A 22,445-nucleotide genomic window follows, 5' to 3' on the forward strand; every position below is an offset into this window, starting at 1 on the left:
TCCCTTCTCTGAAGGTATGCATGCATCCTATATGTCTTCACAGAAGTGGCCATGCCCAATGCTCCAGGTAAGACTCTGATAACTACAAGACAGAGTGTAATGTCGCAGAGCCATTAGTAATATGACAGTAGAAAACCTGAGCCATCCACCCGTGACCATAGGTAAGCAGACATAGCAACACATCATAGCAGCAAGTCCAATCAGGTCAAAAACAGTAAAACACCCAACTCCCCATCCCAGGTTGAGGCTTGTAGAGCCTCCCCACCATACTGGCATCACCCGAAAGAGCACCTTAAGAAGTCCTTTTTGGTACTTGTGTGGAACAATGACAACCGAGTGGGGTGAGATCGCAGTCAATCACCCATTTCCACAGTTGTACATGCACTACTTTATCCTCCCTTCATGTAGATGTATAATGTGTGCAGCCTCAGGTCCCCATGGTGAATGCCACAGACTGCCAAAGCTACAGACCAATCACCAGAAAGGATATATGCAGAGAAAAGTAAATGCACCACATCAGAGTGAGGGCAAGGCCCTGTGCAGTGGCAGTTCGATCTCTACTAAGTCATAAATGTCCCGGCCATCGCGGGAGGCCCTGAAATCCGTATCAGTCATTGTTGACCCCCAATTTGGGCCCAATAATGAGCCTGATAATATGGCTTGACACCAAGCTTACGATGGAACACCGGGCAAAAAAAATCTGCAGGCTGCTATGGCATCCTGAGATTATTGAGGAAAGTCCTTAAGCTCGTCCCTTTTTTTATCCAGGAGAATAATTGTCCAGGCATTGGTGCTGGCAATTCTGGACTACAGCAATGTTTTATAACTTGGTAAAACATTGCAAACTGTGCAGAATGTGGCAGCCCAACTGCTCACAGACACAACTAAATGTCAGTCAGCCACTAAGGTCCTTAAGGATCTCCACTGGCTTCCTGTGGAGTGCAAGGTCCAGTTTAAGCCTTTATGCATTAAACACAGGGCAATAAATAGTAGAGGTCCCTCATTGTTCTAATCACTGGCCTCTCTCTATGTACCCAGTAGGCTTCTTAGATAATTCTCTGCCCATTTACTCAAAGTCCTCAGAGATCGTGCTGTGGTGGACGCTCCAAGTCTTTCTTGGCATCTAAATATTGGAGTTGTCTCCCCCTGGAACTATGCCGTCTGGAGCAAGAACTTACTTCCTGCAAAGTCTTGAAGACCTGTCCTACAGTAGCTGTGAGAGCGCTCTCTCTTCCAAATATCAAATCAAATTGCTTTTCCACAGGGGGAGCTGCATCTTAGCAGCTCCCCGTGTGGAAAAGCAATGAGGGCTCCTGCAGGATGCGGGGAGCCGGCGGGACCATGGGGAGATTGGGGCTATTAGTGGCCCAGGAGGGGGCCACATGGCCCCCCCTCCTCAAATATTAAAAAAATATAAATAAAAAATGAATAAATAAACAAAGGCCGGCCCAGTAGGATGGGGTCCCCGGGGCCATAAATGGCCTAAGGAGGGGGCAAGGCAGCCCCCCTCCAATAATATAAAGAAAAAAAGGGCCATGCCCCGGGGGATGGGGTCCCGGGGGCCGATTATGGCCTCGGGAGGGGGGCTACGCGGCCCACTGCCCGAATTTTGTTTTTAAAAAAAACAATTAGGGGGCAGGCCCTGGGTAATAGGGTCCCCAGGGCCAATAAATTATAAAAAGAAGGGGGGTTACACAGCCCCGCTCTTAAAAATAAAATAAAAGACAAGCATCACGCTGGAGGCCACTCCCCTCTTTCCAGCATTCTTCAAACGTGCCTCCTGGCACGTTTGCAGATGGGGAATGAATTCCCCTTGAATACTGGGGTCCCTAGGGGCCAACTAGCCCACCAGGAACCTCCAGTATGCGCCAAGGGGCTGCGTTGCAGAGAGGTGTTCTGAGGCCACGCCCCTTTTTACACCTCTTTGCAATGCAGCTCTGTGGTGCCTAATGGAGGTAGCTGGTGGGCTAGTTGAAACCCAGGGACCCTCAGAAACTTAAAATGTGCCACACGCCCTGCGGAACCTCCAGTAAGCGCCACAGAGCTGCGTTGCAGAGACTTGTAAAAGGGGGCGAGGCCTCTGAACACCTCTCTGCAACACAGCTCTCTGGCGCATACTGGAGGTACCTGGTGGGCTAGTTGGCCCCCAGGGACACTCAGGATTGAAGAGGAATGAATTCCCCAACTTAAAATTTGCCACAGGGCGTGTTTGCACACATGTCACCTCAGGACCTGCCCCTTTCTTTCACCATTGTGCAATCGCGCCCCCTGGCGAGTTGTAAATTGGGGAATTAATTCCACTTTAATACTGACGGTCCTTAAGGGCCAATTAGCACACCAGGTACCTCCAGTAGGCGCCAGGAAGCTGCGTTGCAGACAGGTGTTCAGAGGCCAGGCCCCTTTTTACACCTCTCTGCAACGCAGATCTGTGGCACTTACTGGAGGTACCTAGTGGGCTACTTGGACATTAGGGACCCTCAGGATTCATGGGGACTTAATCTCCCAACTTAAAATGGCCACAGGGCACGTTTACAGAGTGGTGAAGGGAGGGCACGGGGCTTGAGGTGACGTGTGCAAACTCGCCCTGTGGCGCGTATTAAGTTGGGAAATAAATCCCCTTCAATCGTGAGGGGCCTCGGGGGCCAACTTGTCCCCCAGGTGCTTCCAGTAAGTGCCACTGCGTTGCGTTTTAGAAAGGTGGTTCAGGAGGTGCCCCTTTTTACACCTCTCTGCAACGCAGTTCTGTGGCACTTACTGGAGGTACCTAGTGGGCTACTTGGACCCTAAGGACCCTCAGGATTCAAGAGGACTTAATCTTCCAAATTAAAACGGACATAGGGCGCGTTTACACAGTGGGGAGGGAAGGGAGGGGACGGGGCCTGAGGTGGCTTGTGCAAACACACCCTGTAGCTCGTTTTAAGTTGGTTAAATAATTTCCCTTCTATCGTGAGGGCCACTGGGGGCCAACTAGCTCACCAGGTGCTTCCAGTAAGCGCCACTGCGCTGCGTTACAGAGAGGTGGTTCAGGACGTGCCTCTTTTACACCTCTCTGCAATACAGTTCTGTGGCACTCACTGGAGATACCTAGTGGGCTACTTGGACCTTAGGGACCCTCAGGATTCAGGGGGACTTTGTTCCACAACTTAAAATGCCCACAGGGCATGTTTGCACACATGTCACCTCGGGCTCTCCCCCTCCTTTCATCAGTGTGCAAGCGCACCCCGTGGTGCGTTTTAGGAGGTAGTTTTAATCCCATGCCCTAATATGTACTAGGGGCTTACAGAGGAGGTCATTCTAATCACAGGGGTACCCCAATGCATAGTGTTCCCTATGGTATGTAGGTGTTTTAACTGTATTCCAAGTGTCTTTTAGCATAGCACTGGCTCCAGGACTGGTTAGTCAGAGTCAGTTACCACCAGTACCCATCTGAAAAAGTTGAAGGTACTGGATGATTTTGGAACAATGCCTCTTACTGCTCCTCTGTTTGTTCTTTCTGCACGTCTTCCTTCTTCCTGCACTTTTCTTTGTCTTTGAGGACTTCTGTTGTCTCTTTCTGCATTTCTTTTTCTTCTTTCTGTGTGTTTTTTCTTCTTTCTTCACATGTCATACCTCTGTAGGCATAGTTAGAAACTAGCATTTAAATAACCTTTGAAATTAACTGAAAAAACATAGGTTCTAAGAACGTTATAGTTACAAATTAGCATTTAAAAAACCTTTGAAATTCACTGAAAACCACAGGTATCAGGCATGTTATAGTTGGGAATTAGCATTTAAAAAACCTTAAAAAAATGTACTGAAAAAACACCATAGGTTTCAGGGGCGTTATAGTTAGTTGAACATTTCACTCGTACAAAACCATTGAAATTCCCCCGTTATAGTTTGTTCAGCTAACTATAACTCGGGCGCCCGTAATGCATTGCTGATGACGTCACATATTACATCACTCGTGACATGGTCAGTTACATCACTCATGACATCACTGATGACATCTCAAATGACGTCACTGATGACATCATCCTTGTGATAGTGGCAGACCTCCTCTCACCCTAATATAACCTTTGATACACATACTCAAAAATAAAAACTAACATTTTCAAAAGAATGGACATACCAATACCTCTTACAACACACCTATTTAGTAATTCCAAGAGCTACACATACATCCGCTCATTCACCAACAGTCCTATACAGTCACTCATACATGTACTCCGTCATCATATGCACTCAGACACCTATACATCCTGTTACACAATGACACTCATCCATAGAGTTACTCACAAAGATAGTCGCACATGCAAACAAAGAACCAAACATCCATTAAATTGCATATACAGTTATACACACCACCACACTTACTCCTACAGAAACTTACACATACTTACTGTCTTAAGCAATGACTTATAGAAACACTTACTAATTTATAGAGGAACTCTTCCAATCTCTCACTCTCACATATACTCACTTATATACACCAATACTCACATATACTAGTTTAAAACATATGTAGTTACTCATAACGACACTATTGAGACAGTCATTCATTCAGTAACACACCCATACACACACTCATCCACCCATAGAGTCCTGCACACATGCTGTCTTCAAAACGTATAAGCAGTGAGTCACTCATTCATGAATCTAGGCACTATGTAAGACCCCCCAACGAACCATACAGTCACTCAGACACTCATACTGATACTCAAAAAACCAACTAATAACCCATATAGACACTCAGGTAGCTACCCACCAACCCACGCAGCCACTTATACACAAAGTGAGAAACTGATACAGATATTTACATATTTAAGCATTACTCACTAATCCATGTATTCACTAAGATACACTTAATCAGTCAGTTATACAATCAATTTTGCAATAGAAATCATCCATTTAGACACTTATATACCCATTTATTCTTCCATCGACCTTGAGATATACATATATAAAACAAATTTAATTTTCAGAAAAACACACATTCACTGGATGATGTCATCAGTGATGTCATTTGAGATGTGGTCAGTGGTGTCATGAGTGATGTCACTGACCATGTCATGAGTGATGTAATATGTGACGCACGTCATCAGCAGTGCATTGCGGGCGCGCAAGTTATAGTTAGCTGAACTAACTAATACGGGAGAATTTCAATGGTTTTGTACGAGTGAAATGTCCAACTAACTAGAACGTCCCTGAAACCTATGGTTTTTTCAGTGAATATATATATATATATATATATACACATACATATCACTGGCCATTAAATTAAGTTATCTTACAGGTATCAAACCTGCAGGATATACACTATTGCAGAAAGTCAACCTCTTCAGCTATCTTACTATGACTGGGAGTCTCTAGCCAGTATACGATAGTTTCCCTGTTGTCAAACTGTGGCAGAGGGCTGCAACTCCGTCTCCCCCCCGCCCCCGCCCTGAGTGAGAGTCAAACCGGAAGATAGCGGAAAAAACCAGGGGACAGTGTCCCACCTGACTTGGGAAACCAGAGTAAGGGATCCCATAAACTATTGGTCCCGATGACAGCCAACTATCCAGAAAAGGGCGCTGGTGGTCTGAAACATGTAGACCAGTTTTCAAGATGACCAGTTCTCACTATCTGATGTGAGGGACATATTATATATCCCAAATTCACATCCACTTTTCATTTTTAATCCTATTCTTATCTAGGCTTTTATTAGAGCGTACTTTCTAGATGATAGGTCATTTTAGATCACATTTCCACATAAGAATCTCAACTAATCTCTCGACCGAGTGGGATCACCTCCTGGTGGAGTAAACAAGACCCAATGATGATGCTATCAACTATTAGTACGTTGATGGCAAAGCATACACCATTGACCGAAAATAACTGTTGAGGGTCCCACAGAAAGTTTTTCTATAGAGATCCCTCCAGTAGAAATGGTGCTACTCTCCACTTTGATTTTTTATTACAACTTACCTGGAACTTACCTGGAAGCTGAGTGGGATTAAAATCATCTGAGGCTTCTCTTTCCCTTCGATGATAATTCTCTAGTTTCCCTGCTTGGCCTGTGGTCAACTCAAAAAATGTATTTAATTATGCCCTGCCCACTTGTGCAGAATATCTGCATTAGGTACGGTTAGAGTACCTGCAACATTTCACATTCAACTTTTTTCAATGTTAAGACCTCCCTCTCCCCACACTTCTTTAAATGTGGGACACTTCAGTTCCTTTGCCACACTTTCAGCACTAGCTGCAACTGCATCTTCTATGCATTAAGACAGAAGAGCATAGACTTTTGGGGAAAGATTGATCAATAAAAAAGAATGGCCATATATCTATGACTATCTACGTGTTCATTTTATTTTCATTATCCACACTTAACCACTCCCAGAAATACTTATAGCTCCCCTCCAGAATGTATCCATTTCTAATAGTTATAAAATCTGCACACTGGTATAACTTTCACATTTGTACTTCTCCCATCTGCACGTATCCTACCTTTATGAATCTGCTTTTTATAAAAAAAATTCAGCAATCTAGAATTTTCTCCAATAGTATTGAAGTTTTTTGTAGAAATATAAGTTCTTCATTTAAAATATGCAATGAGTGTATGCATTGAAAGTATTATTGGGAACTTGGTAGTATACCCCTTTCATCCTGTTATACTACTGCCCTTTGTGTCTAAAGCTGTAATCCACATTTTTATTAACACAAATTTTCACTTCTTATTTTCTATATACAGGAGCATCGTCCACTCAATATCTTTTTAATTTGTGTTTCTAGGACACAGCATGATGGATACGCTTTCCGTCGCCCTACGTGTAGCAGAAGAAGCTGTGGATGAGGCTATTGCAAAAGCAGAAGCTTGTCCTGACAGCCTGGTAAATATTGACCTCACTTTTAGTCGCTTTTGATAGATGTGCATTGAAAGGAGTAAACCGTGATCTGTTACTTTAATACATCTAGCAAACTTTTTGTGAATGCTTTAAATGAGTCATTTATATATATTGTTATTAAATATACACCATTTGTGGTCTTTTGTTTGAAATACAAAACCCCTAGTTTATATCTTCAGTAACCTCAACATGTTAATCAATCACTTTGTGTGGTCTGTGAAAAAGTGATTTTGTTGACAGGACCCAAAATACACAGAAAATCAATAAATGATAGCAAAGTACTACACTGCATTGCCCTACTCTCCCGGGCTCAACCGGTGCCCCATAAGTGAGGAGGGTGGGCCTATAGCCTGGGACAGGATGGAAAGGCCCAAGAGCACAACTGTGGAAAGCACAAGAATGAAGCTAGCAATTAGGCTGCTGTTTGGGATACTGTTTGCTGGTGCCTTGGGAAGCCTGCCAACCACAGCCATTTTTACAAATTAGACATCTTTAATTAGAAAAACGGAATTTCCTCCCATCCCTATGAAAAAATTAAAATAGGACTCCTTCCTGTGCTAAAGAGAACCACCTAAGAAAATCCTCCAAATAGCTTAGTTGGGCACAGCCATTCGACTCCGGTCCCTGAAAAACCAGTAGGTATATCTGTATCCCCAGCAAGAGGCCACTAAGAATACAGACACCATTTTGTCCTTTTGCGCTTTTTACCTATTTGCAATTTATGGGTCAAACAGAAATGAAACTGATGGGAGACCACAGAAAGCTAGAGAAAAAATTCCAAAATCAGCACGCAGTCACTTGCATAGATTTCTTAAGGATTCCTCACAAAACCATTCATTGAAATTCAAAAATAATGACTACAAGGGGAGGGGGAGAAATGTGTAGCATGGTTTTCACCTATAACTGTTAGTACAGCAACGCAATGAACAAAACATGTATACTACTATGGTATTTAGTCTCTTGTGGTCACAAAAATGAACATTTATACTTTGATCAAAGACACCTAGAGCCAACAATCGAGCAGTGGTTTACAATGGTTTTCACTGTGTACCCTTCATTAAATCCTTGATGACGAAAAAATCTAATAACTAGAAATTGCACACCATAATCTGAGTTTAGAGATAGGTGTTGTTTGAATTACTGGATTACCTCTAATGTCAGGTAAGTATAAGGACGTTTTTTGAAAAAGTGTTTTTGTAGAAACAACAAATAGGAAACTAAAAATGTAGAGGAAATCAACAGATGATCTAAAAATACCATACTACATTTCCACATTTAGCCAGGTTAAAGTGGCACTCCACAAGTGAGGGTGGGCATATTGCCTGAGACAGGAAAGGCCGAGGAACACAATCATGGAAAGAACATGAATGAAACTAGAAAATAGGCTGATTTTTGGAATGAGTAGCTGCGGAATTTGGAACCGTGGACAATTTATGCCCCATGAAACCTACCATATATCTTAAAATATTTAATGAAACCCCTGGTATTTCTAAAAAGTAGGCAACTTTGATTCAAAAATGTAATTTCTTCCATTTACTATATCTGAAAATTCTGGAATTTGTGGAGAACTGCAAAATTGACGCCATCCAGTGATTCCAGATTTCAAATGATAAAAACAGAACTTCACCTATGTGGCTTGACCTATCAAAAAAGACAGAAAGAGTGACCATGTAAATTCAATGTAATGTCAAAGTGCTCTTCACATCGTTAACGTTGTGAGCAATTTCTATTCAATACAGTAGGCCCACCCATTCAAGCAAGCCACACTGAATTGTTCAATCTCTTCCTCCTGTGTCTCCGTCTCAGGAAGAGGCAACCTGCTCAATAAATCTGCCACTTTATTCTGCACACCATGCATGTACTGGATAGTGTATTTAAAATCAAGAAGCTTGACAGATAATCTTGCCAACCTGGGTGAAGCCTTATACAATCCCTTGGTAGACAACACATTGGTAAGGGGCTTATGATCACTCCTAAGCAATACATGACTTCCCCAAATAAATGGCCTGTAGTGCTCAAACCCTACATGCATTCCAGTGCCCCTCACTATATTACAGAATATTTCTCTTCGGTATCTGTAAGTGAGCGTGACCCAAAGGCTACAATGCATTCTGCTACCGCATTATTCCTCTGGGTGAGAACTGCGCCAATACCCTTTCCACTCGCATCCGTTGTTACAATGGATTTCGAGGCAGGATCAAATCCTTACAGAGTTAAAGCCATGCACATTTCCTTTTTGATAGATATAAATTCTTCTAGAAACACTTTTGACCAAACACTGGTTTAGTAGCCACTCCCCCATGAGAGTGGCTACTAAACCCATACCCATCCATCACCAGCGTCACGAGTGACGTGACCCGGCCAATAAATGGGCCTGAGTGCATGTGCTCGTGGCCAGTTGTAGTACCCAACTAACGGTCTCTGTGTCCAAGACTTAGAAGCATGTGTGACTTGAGCCCCGACGCAACAATGGCGACAAGCGTGGGATCTGATCCCGCGTGTCCCCTGGCAGCTGGCTCGCTGTTCTCTCCTGGGAGGGGAGAAGCCCCCGCTCAAGGTGCACCTGCTGCCTGCGTGTAAATTACAGAGAGACGACAGGCACCCAATGGGAGTACTGGCAAAAGGGGATAATGAGTCACAGTCAGCGCAGGGCTGAAGGTGCTTCACCGCTGTAGACTGACTGCAAGAAGCCCGGGCATCCCCATGTGTGACGCCGGCACCTGGATCCCTGGCGGATCGTTGCTGTCAACCCCTGCAACGAAGGAAAGGAGCAAGAGGAAACACAGCCCTGCAACATCCCCTCTGGTGTCCACGAGGCCAGCCTGGAGAAGAGGTACCGCGCCTGTCGGCAATGAGGCTGTCCACCATCTGTCCCGGGGGCGAGGCGCCCTCTCAGCATCGAGGAGGGTGTCATAAGTATCGCCCACCAAGGAACGGCGCACGAAGCATAAGCGCCAGCAGCACACCGCTCCGACCTGCGACCCAGACAAAGCTGCGCTAGTGTGTGCACCTCCGGCCGTACCTTTGAAGCTGCTCTGGCCCGCAAAAGTGGCAGCAGCGCGTGTGAGCGCGATGTGCCCCGCAACATGCAAAACTTCAATGCCCCGCTAGCAAAGGATGTAGAAGATGCTGCACCTGCTTGGTGGGCCACGTCAGAGAGCCCCATGTGGCCAGCAGGCCAAAAAGCGACTGGTGCTCCAGTAACGGAGAAAGAAATCACCCACAAAACCACCTAGTGGCTGCCTGTGTGCACTACAGCCCAGAGTGCACAGCGCAAAAGGCAGCCCGAGAAAGGACTAAGCCCCTGCAACAGCTAATGTACAAGAACGGTGCAAGTCCAAGCCACAAGAAGAGCTGCCTTACTGCCCCAACCAAGTACGTCCCTGCACCTGCCTCCTCAGCAATTTCCCACAAACAGACCGGTCTGAGACCGGAGGAACCAGTGAGGCCCGTGTAGCGCCACCTAGCTGCCTGCCTCACCACACCGCCACCCTCTGCATGCTGCGACGTGATTAGCGTGGTGGAGGGAGAGAGAAGCCTGAATACGTGGAGCCCTGGGAGAGCACACTACAGGCCACATTCCATCCACAGGTGCCAACCTCATGCAGATTTGAGGCAACTGCAGCCTGCAATGATTAAGGACAGTGCCACCTAGTGGCCCAGAGCCGCCCGCCCTGGCAGTACAAGCCAGCAAACCCACAAAAGACATACAGGGCCTCGCAGGCCGCACAGCCCCCAGCAACCCTCTACCGACACTGCAATCGAGAGGGCACGGCCGCATACCTGGAGTGGTAATCACCCCCTAAGGCAAGCAACAGCACAAGCATGCAAGGTGTCAAGGAAAGGCGCCAGCTTACCAAGATTTGCCCATACACAAACAAGGTGCAGAGACACTGAAAGAGCCCTAGGCGAGCGTGTGCACACGCAAGCATGAAGAAAGTGACAGTGACTGTCCCACAATGCAGAAGGAAGCGCTAAGCATTCCACAGAGTAAGCGCCTGCAGGCCCAAAATAACCAGCACTGCCTTTCACCTCTGCAAGGTACGGAAGAGACTTGACAAATCCTGCAGAAAGGTGCAGAGCAACACAGACAGCAAAGCCCCAATGCAGCCTCCTCATGCCCAAGGACACCCAAGAAAGGCTGGTGCAGAGAGCGCACCCCCAGTTGCTACCCAACGTCACAGCGCTTGAGAAGAGCGGGCCACACTCCCCTGGCGGTAATTGACCACCACCACAAGGAAGAAGAGCAGCACGCATGGTGCCAAAAGAGAGCACCCTGGCAATGAACAGCCAGAAGTCGGTGACACCAGTGCCCAGAAGAATGTCAGTAGAGGTGAACAGCCAGGAGGAGAAGAAACCTCTCTGCCAGGAGGAGAAGAAAGCTCTCTGAAGAAAGAAGCACTGCTGGAGCCAGTAGGGAGATTCCATACATCTCAACAGCAGCAACGGAGTCCAGAAGGGGCCAAACTCAGCACAGTGTCCTCCCTCACACTGGCGCAAGCAGGAGTCGTCAGTGACACAAGGTTGACGAGAGGAGAGTTGTACACCACAAGTGGCCAACCACCACCACAGCTCACCACTGCCCGTGGAAGCCATACCCTGGAGAGGGAACTCCCAGAGTAGGAGCGCCAAGAAGCCATAGCCCACCACTGCCAGTGGAAGCCATTCCCTGGAGAGGGAACACCCGGAGTAGGAGTGTTGAGAAGCTGCCTGAAGAAGGAGCACCCAAGATGAGTGGCTGCTCGCCATGCAGCAGAGAAAAGCGACAGAAGTTTTTCCTTCATGGTCCGGAGACCATTGACGTTATTAGACCCGTTGGCCTGGTTAGAACATGGTGCATGTCACTGCACCCGGAGGAGAAGCAGAAGAAGAGTGGAGATCGTGTCACCCAGAAGAGCTGGACAAATGCAGGTGTGTCAAAGACAACGAGAGGAGAAGCATGAGGGCTTGTAGCACCACAAGCCAAGAACACCTCCAAAGACACCAGAGAGCCGCCAAGGTGGACTGACGGCCCTGCGACAGCACAAAGGGAGAACCACACATAAGCTGCAGCAAGCGCAAACCGCATTGCTCCCATCGCTTCACAGTGAGACCGTCCAGCCCAAGTGTCGGCAGTTGGAGTCGAACGGCATCCCTGCCCCTGACCGCAGAAGCCTGAGGTGCAAGAGAATATCCAGAATAGGCAATCATGTGGCTATGACGTCCATCCAGAAATTTCCTCTCATAGTTAACCATCACCACCTGTCGTCCAGGCCACATGGCAGCTACGTGATTAAACAAAATGGAATCCACTTAGAAAGTGGTAGTGGTCCCTAAAGTGATGGGGGGCACACAGTGTTGTTTAAATGCCCCTCACACACCAACAGGCCCCTTGGTGTCATGCTTCATCATCGGGGCCTTCGCACCCCTCTACGGGATGCGGCGTGCTACGACTAACGACTACGTAGGAGCACTTGGTAGTGAACTATGTGAGGGTGTGTGTTTAGGTAGAGAATGTGAGTTAGTGAGGTGAGGTGAAAAAGTGAGTTTAAAAAATACCTGGCTCGTAGGAAAAAATTATTTATTATGTCCTCGGCTGGTATTATTAAAAAGGTGCAGAGCGAGGTTGATTATATACGAGTTAGGGTATATCAACCATTCAGAGTGTCAACATGTTTCGGAGTACAAAGACTCCTTCTTCAAGACAAGGATATGCACGTTATCCTCACCTTACTCACATGAAATGTTAAAGTGTATTCTACACAAATAAAAAACAAGGTGAAATGTACCTATCAATGTTATTTGTATTGGAAAGTTCCGTTGCGCCCAATTGGCGTTGAAGAGAACTTATAGTTCAAAGTTTGATGACCTCATGAGCCTAAGCGTGGTATTGGGGGATTCCTTCCTCGCTGCTCAGTAAAGCAACGGTTACTGCATGGTCAGATCGCCTGCCTTCCCCTCAACGCTGCTCCGGTGAAGTGTTATTAGACCCGTTGACCTTGTTAGAACATGGTGCATGTCACTGCACCCGGAGGAGAAGCAGAAGAAGAGTGGAGATCGTGTCACCCAGAAGAGCTGGACAAATGCAGGTGTGTCAAAGACAACGAGAGGAGAAGCATGAGGACTTGTAGCACCACAAGCCAAGAACACCTCCAAAGACACCAGACAGCCACCAAGGTGGACTGACGGCCCTGGCGACAGCACAAAGGGAGAACCACACATAAGCTGCAGCAAGCGCAAACCGCATTGCTCCCATCGCTTCACAGTGAGACCGTCTAGCCCAAGTGTCGGCAGTTGGAGTCGAATGGCATCCCTGCCCCTGACCGCAGTAGCCTGAGGTGCAAGAGAAGATCCAGAATAGGCAATCATGTGGCTATGACGTCCATCCAGAAATTTCCTCTCATAGTTAACCATCACCACCTGTCGTCCAGGCCACATGGCAGCTACGTCATCAGTGCCATGTGCCTGACAGCGCACTCAGCAAGAAATGTGGAAGTGTGACCGGAGGGTCTACACCAAGAATCGGACAACCAGCTGAGGTCAGAAGAAGAAGTCGTGAGTGGCAAGGTCGGATGATGAAGAAAACCCAAGTTACAACAGGCGTGATTCCTGACACAGTGACAGCAAGGGAAGAGGGTGATAACCCGAGAAGGAACTGACAACCGCACAGCGGGAGTCCGAGAGTAAGCCGCACAGCCTGCACAAACCGAGTCTCAAGCCCTACGTTTCTCAGCATGTTCATCACTCTTCCGTCATCAAAGTCCCAACAGCCCAAGAAGTACAAGTACATGAATGCAAGTACCTCCCCAGAGAAGATGGAGGTACTGGGCAGCTCCCTGCCTCAGGTGATTGACTCCCGACTAAACGCCTGCATTCATCAAGGCACGTCGTCGCCCGCCATCATCTAGAATCATCACACGGTTGGCAATGCCACCAGGCCAGTCCTCATCAAGTGCGTCAACCAACACCATCTCGAAGACACATGGAGTAGAGTCCTACGCTATTGCCAAACTAGCCAATAAGAAAACTCAGAGGCTACCTCTTAACCTGGTCTGCGCCTGAACTGCGGCAGCAAGAGCATGTCCTGACCAAGATCCATACACCCTTGAGGTTTATGTGAGAGACTGGCTACTGGCTCCTCTACATTTGCAGCTGCCCCCAGCCGGCACATAGCAGCCCCAATCCCAGCCTATCAGCAGTCCTGTGGCAAGCCCAGTGAAGGCCCTCCCCAGGCGGGAGAGCGGGAAGAGACATTGCCTGACCAACAGGTCACCGGACACAGCAAGACAGCCTAATAGATACTTCAGGCAAGACAGAACTGATCCAGTGAACTTTCACCATGGACTCCCACCATGATCTTGACACACCCATTCAAGAGACTGTTGTTATCCACCACCTACCATCCTCCATGTCAGCGAAAGGAAGCTTAAACCGGCACGTTCCCAATGTGCAGCTGACATCTCCAAGCAAGTGTTTGTGTCCTGAACCACTCGGGTTGAATGATGAGTGCCCACCAAGATCGTACTGCTACAGTCGGAGTCCCTGTCTGCTGGCTTCCGGATGCCTGACCCGAGAAGCTGATGGAACCTGTGGTCCATATTTTGTTGTTATTTCATCTTTACAGGTTGAACTACTGAGCTTTTGTTTTCATTAAAATTTTGGAGGAATGTTGTGTCCTGCGAGACACGTTCTAGTGTCTCGACAGGCACTGATTTAGTAGTCACTCCCCCATGGGAATGGGCACGCACACACCCCACACCCATCCATCACCGGCATCACAAGTGACTTGACCCGGCCAATAAATGGGCCCGAATGCACGTGCTCGTGGCCAGTTGTAGTACCCAACTAACAGTGTCTGTGTCCATGACTTAGAAGCATGTGGGCCTAGGGCCTGACACAACACTTGCCTCGCGTAGACTGGACCAACCGCTGCAGCAATTACAAATGTAACTTTTAACAAAATGTACATTTACCTCTCCAGAAAAGAGAACTTCTTGTAGTAAAATTTCCAGTCTTACTTCTGCAAGCACCACGAAGGGTCGATTTGACTCTGTTTCAGTGACTATCTTCTTCATACACGTGGGTAGACCATGCCAGTTCCGCTCGTCGCCATTTCTGTAAGGACGATCTTCACAGGATGCGTAGTTAAAGTACTTCATTGTATTACACTGGCACAGTATGAGCAGGTGCTTGTGCCTCCGGCCAGCTTCGCCTGTAATCGTTTCCACCTCCTACATAATACAGCCCCCACATTCCACTGCACATTCTACCCGCATGCTGTCACCACAAGATGTTTAAATCATAGGGATGGTGAATACTTTAATACAGCCTACTGGTGATACCTAAGAGCAAAGAACAGGCACTCTCAACAAGAATTGTACTTTCTATTGCTAATCAGATTTTCTGAATACACCTTGTCTCTGGTTATTGGTGACCTGTGGCAATGGGAAGGAGGGAATATTGAAAGCCTGGCATGCTGCTCTCTGACTGTCTAGTTTTGTGGTGGCAGAGCAGCAAAGATGTAGAGAGACAGACAGGGCAAGTATTATGTGCGACGTCAGAGTTCCCCAAATCTTGTATATCCAGTATTTGTCTTTGAGACAGCCAAATGATATCAAAAGCAGCAATTATTATCTAGCTCATGGCAAGCCATTGGTCCTTCCTGAGCCATGGTGTGTGCTGAATCCTGCCACCTAGATCTATCCTTCTCCTCTTATTGGCTGGACTGTCTAACATTCAGCCAATGAGAGACTAACAGTGCGAAGCAGCCTTTGCTTCCTGTGCTTGTATCTCTGCTCTTGTTGTTATCATCGTTCTGTGCACTTGTGACTTCACCTCAGCCTCTACTCTGAGCTCCCAGACTACTGCATGTTGGGGCTCGGTGTCAGCCAGGTTTAGTAGGCAGAGCTGTACACAGCATGTCTAATAAAGCCTAGTACCACATGGCTGCTGTCACCTGGACCAGCATTTTTATCCTCCTGCCTGCACAACAAGAAGACCTGGTCCAAGATGGAACAAACAGGGAGGTCAGTGAGGAGAGTAAGTGCTCTTGCTTTGTGTATTTGAGCATGAATATCAATGTGTGAGTGTGTGCATATGTTTGAGTGACCGTATTTAAAAGTGTGTGTGTGCATGTGAATATGTGTGCATTTATGCATGTACTTATGTGTGCGTTTGTGCCTACTTGTTTGCTGTGAGCTGATGGAGAGCTGACCAATGCACCACTACTAGTAAATGTTAACCACTACCAATACCTGTGAGCATCACAAGCTCATAGAAACCTATACACCTAGGAGGCCAAGAGGAGCCAGATGAGGGTTCAAGCCTTGGTAATGATATGTCGTTAGGTAATGGAGACTACAGGCATTTGGCATATTTTGCATAAAATCCTGTAAAAATCTAACAAATGTCATGCTGTGCACATTTTCCCAGCCAACCAATCAGGGAAAGGGAGGTCTGGCTCTCAGCAATAGAAACTTTACGATAGGTACAAGGTGAAAAGACATGGTTGTGTATGTTTTCAAAGAGCTCAGGGATGATGCCTGCAAACAAAACACATATAAACCAGCATTTTGCTTTAACTTGCTTTCCAAATGTCCCTAATGCATTTCACCTACTTTTTCACCTGTTGACACCTCAAACCAACTGAGAACCCATATTGGTACTCCTATGCACAACAGAATCTGGAGGGAATTTCCAGATTTTGGTAAAAATGCTAAATATCTGACAAACATCATATTCAATGCATTCTTTCAGTCAGCCAATCATTTTGAGGGAGGTCTGACACCTATTGATATAAATCTTAGACTTTAAAATTATATGGTGCTGGTATGTTTCCATACAGCCCAGGAATTGCATCTATGGCCAAAAGACAGGTACCCATAACCTTCATCTTGGTTTCAGTTCCTTTCTAAATTTCCTGAATACAGTGCACCAAGCGTATTGCCTCTGGGCACCCAAACCTATAAGGAACCTGTTACATTTTATCCTCATTGCATTTTCCTGTACCTTTAAATCCTGCATGTTTTTCTTTAAGTGTTCTTAGAACACTACTGTGTTCTTGCCTACAGGTCAGTTGCACTGTTCCTGTGGACCAAGAGACTGCTGTTCATGTTGCTGTGTTGCTTAATAAACCAACCTGCTTTCCCACAAGTTCTTGTGATTATTTAACAAAATTGGCGACGAGGGTGACCTTAAACTGGTTGAAGAGCAGCACAGAGGTGGAGTTCATCGATTTTTTTCGTTTAAAAAAAAAGAAAACCTACAATCAAGAACTTCTTTCCTTCAAGAAGCATCTAGGAAGATTGGCAAGAATTTTATTCATAATAAGAAGAAAATCCGATTCCAAGAACTCCTACCAACGCAAATTTGATGATTTAGCAACATTTTAAGGTAATTCTGATTGTTTACCTTTGAATTATCTGACTCTGGCTGGTGGATCGGTATTTGTGCGTGTGACAGACGCGAGACTGCATCAGCGCGAGTCCGAATCAGCTGTTGTGTGACACGAGCTCATCGGCGCTCGAGATTCTGCTCGAGATTGCATTATCTCGTTGTGGTGCGCGAAGTTTGTCATCTGAGCCAGCTGTTCAGCTGAGGAGTCCTCGCGCTACAAGACGTAAAGACATTGGCGCAAAGGCGGATCAGCGCGTGGTGACGTAATCACGCATCAATCTTAAGCGCGGCGGCCATTTTGGATTGGGATTGATTCAGGTCGCGTTTCCATAGCAACCTATCACCGTTTGTCTCCGTTTTTTTTTTCCACTCGCGTTTACTTTAAGCCTTTATCCAAGAAACGAGGATATCTTCAGAAAGAAACAACAGAGAGACAAGGATATCTTCATTTTTCTGGTATTACATATTTTGTTTCATTAATCAAATTTTTGTTTTGGGTTCTTAATCTGAAAGAAAAAGCATGGAACAAGTTTCACATCAGCAACTTAAAGAAGCCATATATAATATTTACCCTTGTGTTTTGACTTACCTGCTATTGTGTTGGTTCAGAAACTATTTACAGTTGTTTTTATTTGTTTATTTGACAAATTGGTTATTATTATTTTAGTTTCATTATTTTAAAAAGGAAAAGGCACTGAAATAGAGAGTATGCAGTTTGACCCACCTGAAAATTTTTTGCAGAATAAGGGTGATCCACCCATTCCATGGACTCGTTGGAAAGAAGAATTCTTTAACTACATGAAGGCAATAGATGGAGAACGCATGGGTTCTGAAAGGAAGAAAAGTATTCTCTTACACTGTCTGGGTTCTGAGGGGCAAATGGTATTTAGAGCTTTACCCCCTATTCCGCCTGAGTTAGGTGAAGGAGAAGGTACTAATGTATATAAGGAGGCTCTTCTTAGAATTGAAAAACGTTTTAAACCAGTTTCAAATATAGCGCTAAATAGGTATAAATTTTACACTCGGGCGCAACAAGAATCTGAATCGTTTGATGAATTTATGACTGCATTGAGATCTTTGTCTATTCATTGTAATTTTGGTGCCATTTGTGATGAGATGTTGAGAGATCAAATTATAATCCATGTGAAAAACAAGAAAACGCAAGAACGCTTATGGGAATTAGGTGACCCAAAGTTATCTGAAGCAATTGCTATTGCGAAGTCTTTAGAACAGTCTGAGAAATGGATGCTCACTGTTCAAAAACATGTTACCAATAAGCCTGATTCCCATGATGAAGTTTGTCTTGTTAAACATAAAGAAGGACAAATCAATGAAAGTCAACAAGCATTTCCCAATACCAATAGATTCAACAACACAAGTAATTTTAAGAGATATGGGAAAGCTATGATTTGTTATAAATGTGGTAGTAAAATGCATGTTGCTTCATATGCTGGATGCCCTGCTATTAACAAAGAGTGCAGAAAGTGTGGAAGGTTAGGACATTTCTCCACTGTTTGTAGAGATCCAAGGATGTCTGTGCAAGGTCCCAAAGATAAAGTTGCAGTTGTTACTGAAGGTCCTTCAAAAACTTGCAGTTGTGCCTGTAGTAGTTTAGAGCATTGTGATTCACCTAATAAAGGTTTTGTAGTTTATTTGGCTGGAGAGATTTCTTTGATCGATGACAATGATCAGCTTATTAAAAAACCCATTTGTGAGATGTTTGTTTTGGGTGTCAGCCTTAACTTGATGGCTGACTCCGGTTCACCTTGGACCATTATTACCAAGGATTACTTTGAAGAACGGTTAAAACAGGTTCTGAATTTAAAAGACATTCTTCCTTCTGAGATTAGGGCAATTAGTTTCAATGGTACTATGGTAGCAATGTTAGGTCTTTTTCAAGTCAGAATTACTTTCAAATCCAGGACTGTTGATATTAAATTGTATATTGCAGTCAAAGGCGTGAATGTCGTTGGATGGAAGGATTTGTGGAAATTTGGCATTATTTTAAATCCTCGCGCAAAAGATCCTGTCATCTTAGGTGAAATTTTTGAAGATGATAACATTTCCGCCATTTCAAATGATGGAGGGACCGATATAATTAAAGGTGAATTTAAGGATGTTTTCTCTGACAAATTAGGTATGCTTAAAAATTTTTCTCACAAAATAAAACTGAAATCTGGTGCTGTTCCGGTTAGGCAAAAGCTGAGAGGGGTACCCATTAATGTGAGGGAAGATCTGAGAAAAATGTTAGATGATTTAGTGGCTGAGAATATCATTGAACCCATTGATTCTGCAGAATGGGTTTCCCCGATTGTTTTAGTCAGGAAACCGGACAAATCTTTGAGAATGTGTGTGGACCTCAGGGCACTTAATTTGGCCATTATTGTGGACTGTCATCCCCTTCCAAATATAAATGAGGTGGTTTCCATGTTGGAAGGTGCCAAGGTGTTCTCTACCCTGGATCTAAGATCGGCCTATCACCAGATCACACTTACTGATGAATCCAAGTGTCTAACAGCTTTTATTACTCCTCATGGTCTTTTTCAGTATAACAGAATGCCGTTTGGCTTAGCCTCAGCTGCCTCAGTTTTCCAAAGGGTCATGTACAACATTTTTAGGGATGTGGATCATTTTGTGAAATGTTTTCAAGATGACATTTTAATTTTTTCTGGTACTGTGGAGGACCATATTGGTCATTTACGATCTGTGTGTGAAAAACTAAGGAATAGCGGTTTAACCTTGAAAGCTAGCAAGTGCAAGTTATTTCAATCTTCAGTTGAATATTTGGGACACACATTATCAGGTGATGGTGTAGTGCCGAAAAGATCAAATGTTGATGGTATTAGTAATGCCCCACCGCCAACTAATAAAGACCAGTTATTATCCTTTGCAGGAATGTGTGAATACTATAGTAAATTTGTAAATAATTTTGCCACCAAAATGGAGCCTCTGAGGAAGCTTTTGAGACATGGTAATTCGTTTGTTTGGGAAGGGGAACAACAGGTAGCTTTTGAACGCATCAAGTCTGATATTTTGCATGCTCCAACACTTAGACCTTTCTGTTTGAATAAGTTGTGTGTCATCACGGTGGATGCCAGTATGTATGGTCTTGGGTCTGTTTTGTCTCAAAAGGCTGGCAAAGATGAGTGGAATGTGTGTTTTGCGTCCCGTACCCTCAATGATACGGAACGTAGATATGCGGTCATTGAAAAAGAGCTTTTAGCTTGTGTGTGGGCTATTGAGCACTTTAGGAATTTCATTTGGGGAAATAAGTTTGTGCTGAGAACTGATCACAAACCATTAGTTAACATTGTGTCCCCAGGTGGAGGTTGGAATGCCACGGCTCGCATTTCCAGACTTACCTCACGACTCCAAGAATATTCTTTCACTCCGGAGTATGTCCCGGGAAAAAAAAATGTGGTGGCAGACTTCTTGTCTCGTCATCCATCTCCGGTTTCTGAGTGCAAGAGTTTGAATGACACTGATGTGGTCACTTGTTTGCAGGATGTTCTATCTACCGCTTTCAATGAGATTTCTGAAGACTTATGGAAAACTGCCGATGAACAAGATCTCACTTTACAAAATATTAAAAAATTCATTCTAGAAGGTTGGCCTGATAAAAAATTGTTAAAGGAAAATTTTATGCCATTTTTTAATATTTCAACTGAGCTTGAGTTGGAGAATGATTTGGTTTTTAAATCTGGTAAATGTGTTCCACCTTTTGATATACAGAACCTGATTCTAGATCTTGCACATAAAACACATCCAGGTATGTCGGCCATGAAAAGATTGATTAGGAATTATTTCTGGTGGCCATCGTTGGATCGTTTGGTTGAACACAAGGTCAGAGAGTGTTCTGTGTGTGTAGGAAATGACAAAATGTTGAAAGTTAATGTTCCCCCATTGAAGACGACCCCTTGGCCCACTTTGCCTTGGAAAAAACTTGCCTTTGACATTTCTGGCCCTTTTATGTGTCTTCCCTCTGATTCCCGATATGCTCTTGTGCTAATGGATTACCACTCAAAATGGCCAGAAGTTAAATTTGTTTCTTCTACTTCCACCAATGTTGTCATAGAATTTTTCAAGGAAGTTTTTTCTAGAGAGGGTTGTCCGTCCATTTTGGTCACGGATAATGGCGTGCAACTTACCTCTCTAGAAATGGAGACTTTTCTCAAATTACATTCCATCAAGCACAACACTGTTTCTTTTTATGAACCACATGAAAATGGTTTGGTGGAGCGTTTTAATAGAGTTTTAAAAGGTTTTATATCTGAGGTCTGTAAGTCTGGGTCAGATTGGAAGACTTCTTTAAGAGAAAGGTTGTGGTGTTACAGAATTACCCCTCATTCAACCACTGAAGTCAGCCCTTTTCGTTTGCTTAAAGGACGTGATCCTGCTTCTACCATTTGTCCTTGGTGGTTCAGGGATAAATGTCTCAACAAGTCTTTTTCACAAGACTTGGTTGAACAAGCATCTCAGAAAGTTGAGAACAAACAATCAAAAAGCAAATTGTGGTATGACAAAAAGTGGAACGTTAAATCTCCTGATTTTTCTGTGGGAGATGTGGTAAGGATCAAGAGACCTGGTATTCTTTCAAAATGTTCTAATAAGTTTGGCAAGCCAATGAAACTGGTAAAAGTTTTTAGTAATAGTGTCATTACCCAGGATGGCAGATTATGGAACTTTAAGCGGGTTGCAAAGTGTCCCACTGTGCAACAAACTTCCATTTCCGCCGTTCCCAAGCCTACCAGCAGTTCCATTGCTTCAAGGGTAAAGTTATCTAACCGTCCTAGATCGTTTCCTGTGAAATTTCATGATTATGCTTCTTAACCTTTTATCTTTCTTTTTTACGAAAGGGAGATGTGTTACATTTTATCCTCATTGCATTTTCCTGTACCTTTAAATCCTGCATGTTTTTCTTTAAGTGTTCTTAGAACACTACTGTGTTCTTGCCTACAGGTCAGTTGCACTGTTCCTGTGGACCAAGAGACTGCTGTTCATGTTGCTGTGTTGCTTAATAAACCAACCTGCTTTCCCACCAGTTCTTGTGATTATTTAACAGAACCCTATGTATGTCTTGTACCCCCATACTCAAGAGCAACACGGGAGTGAAGTTTTGGCATGGATATGTTCCTGCAAGAGGGATTTTCGATGTGGGTGCCATGTTTTTGAAAAAACATTCCGAAATAAGAAACATGTCAT

General features: G+C 44.7%; 1 protein-coding gene across 1 annotated transcript in view; it reads left to right on the plus strand.

Moving 5' to 3' along the window:
• The window catches only part of MYRIP (myosin VIIA and Rab interacting protein), a 1,654,117-nt gene that overhangs the window by 1,146,481 nt on the left and 485,191 nt on the right, over positions 1 to 22,445 (plus strand). Inside the window, exon 6 of the mRNA XM_086941723.1 lies at positions 6,757 to 6,854. Within this exon, the coding sequence (XP_086797849.1) occupies positions 6,757 to 6,854 (98 nt within the window). The remainder of the gene's footprint in view (positions 1 to 6,756; positions 6,855 to 22,445) is intronic.

Source organism: Lissotriton vulgaris, chromosome 10 (genome assembly GCF_964263255.1).
Source record: "Lissotriton vulgaris chromosome 10, aLisVul1.2, whole genome shotgun sequence".
Lineage (NCBI taxonomy): Eukaryota > Metazoa > Chordata > Amphibia > Caudata > Salamandridae > Lissotriton > Lissotriton vulgaris.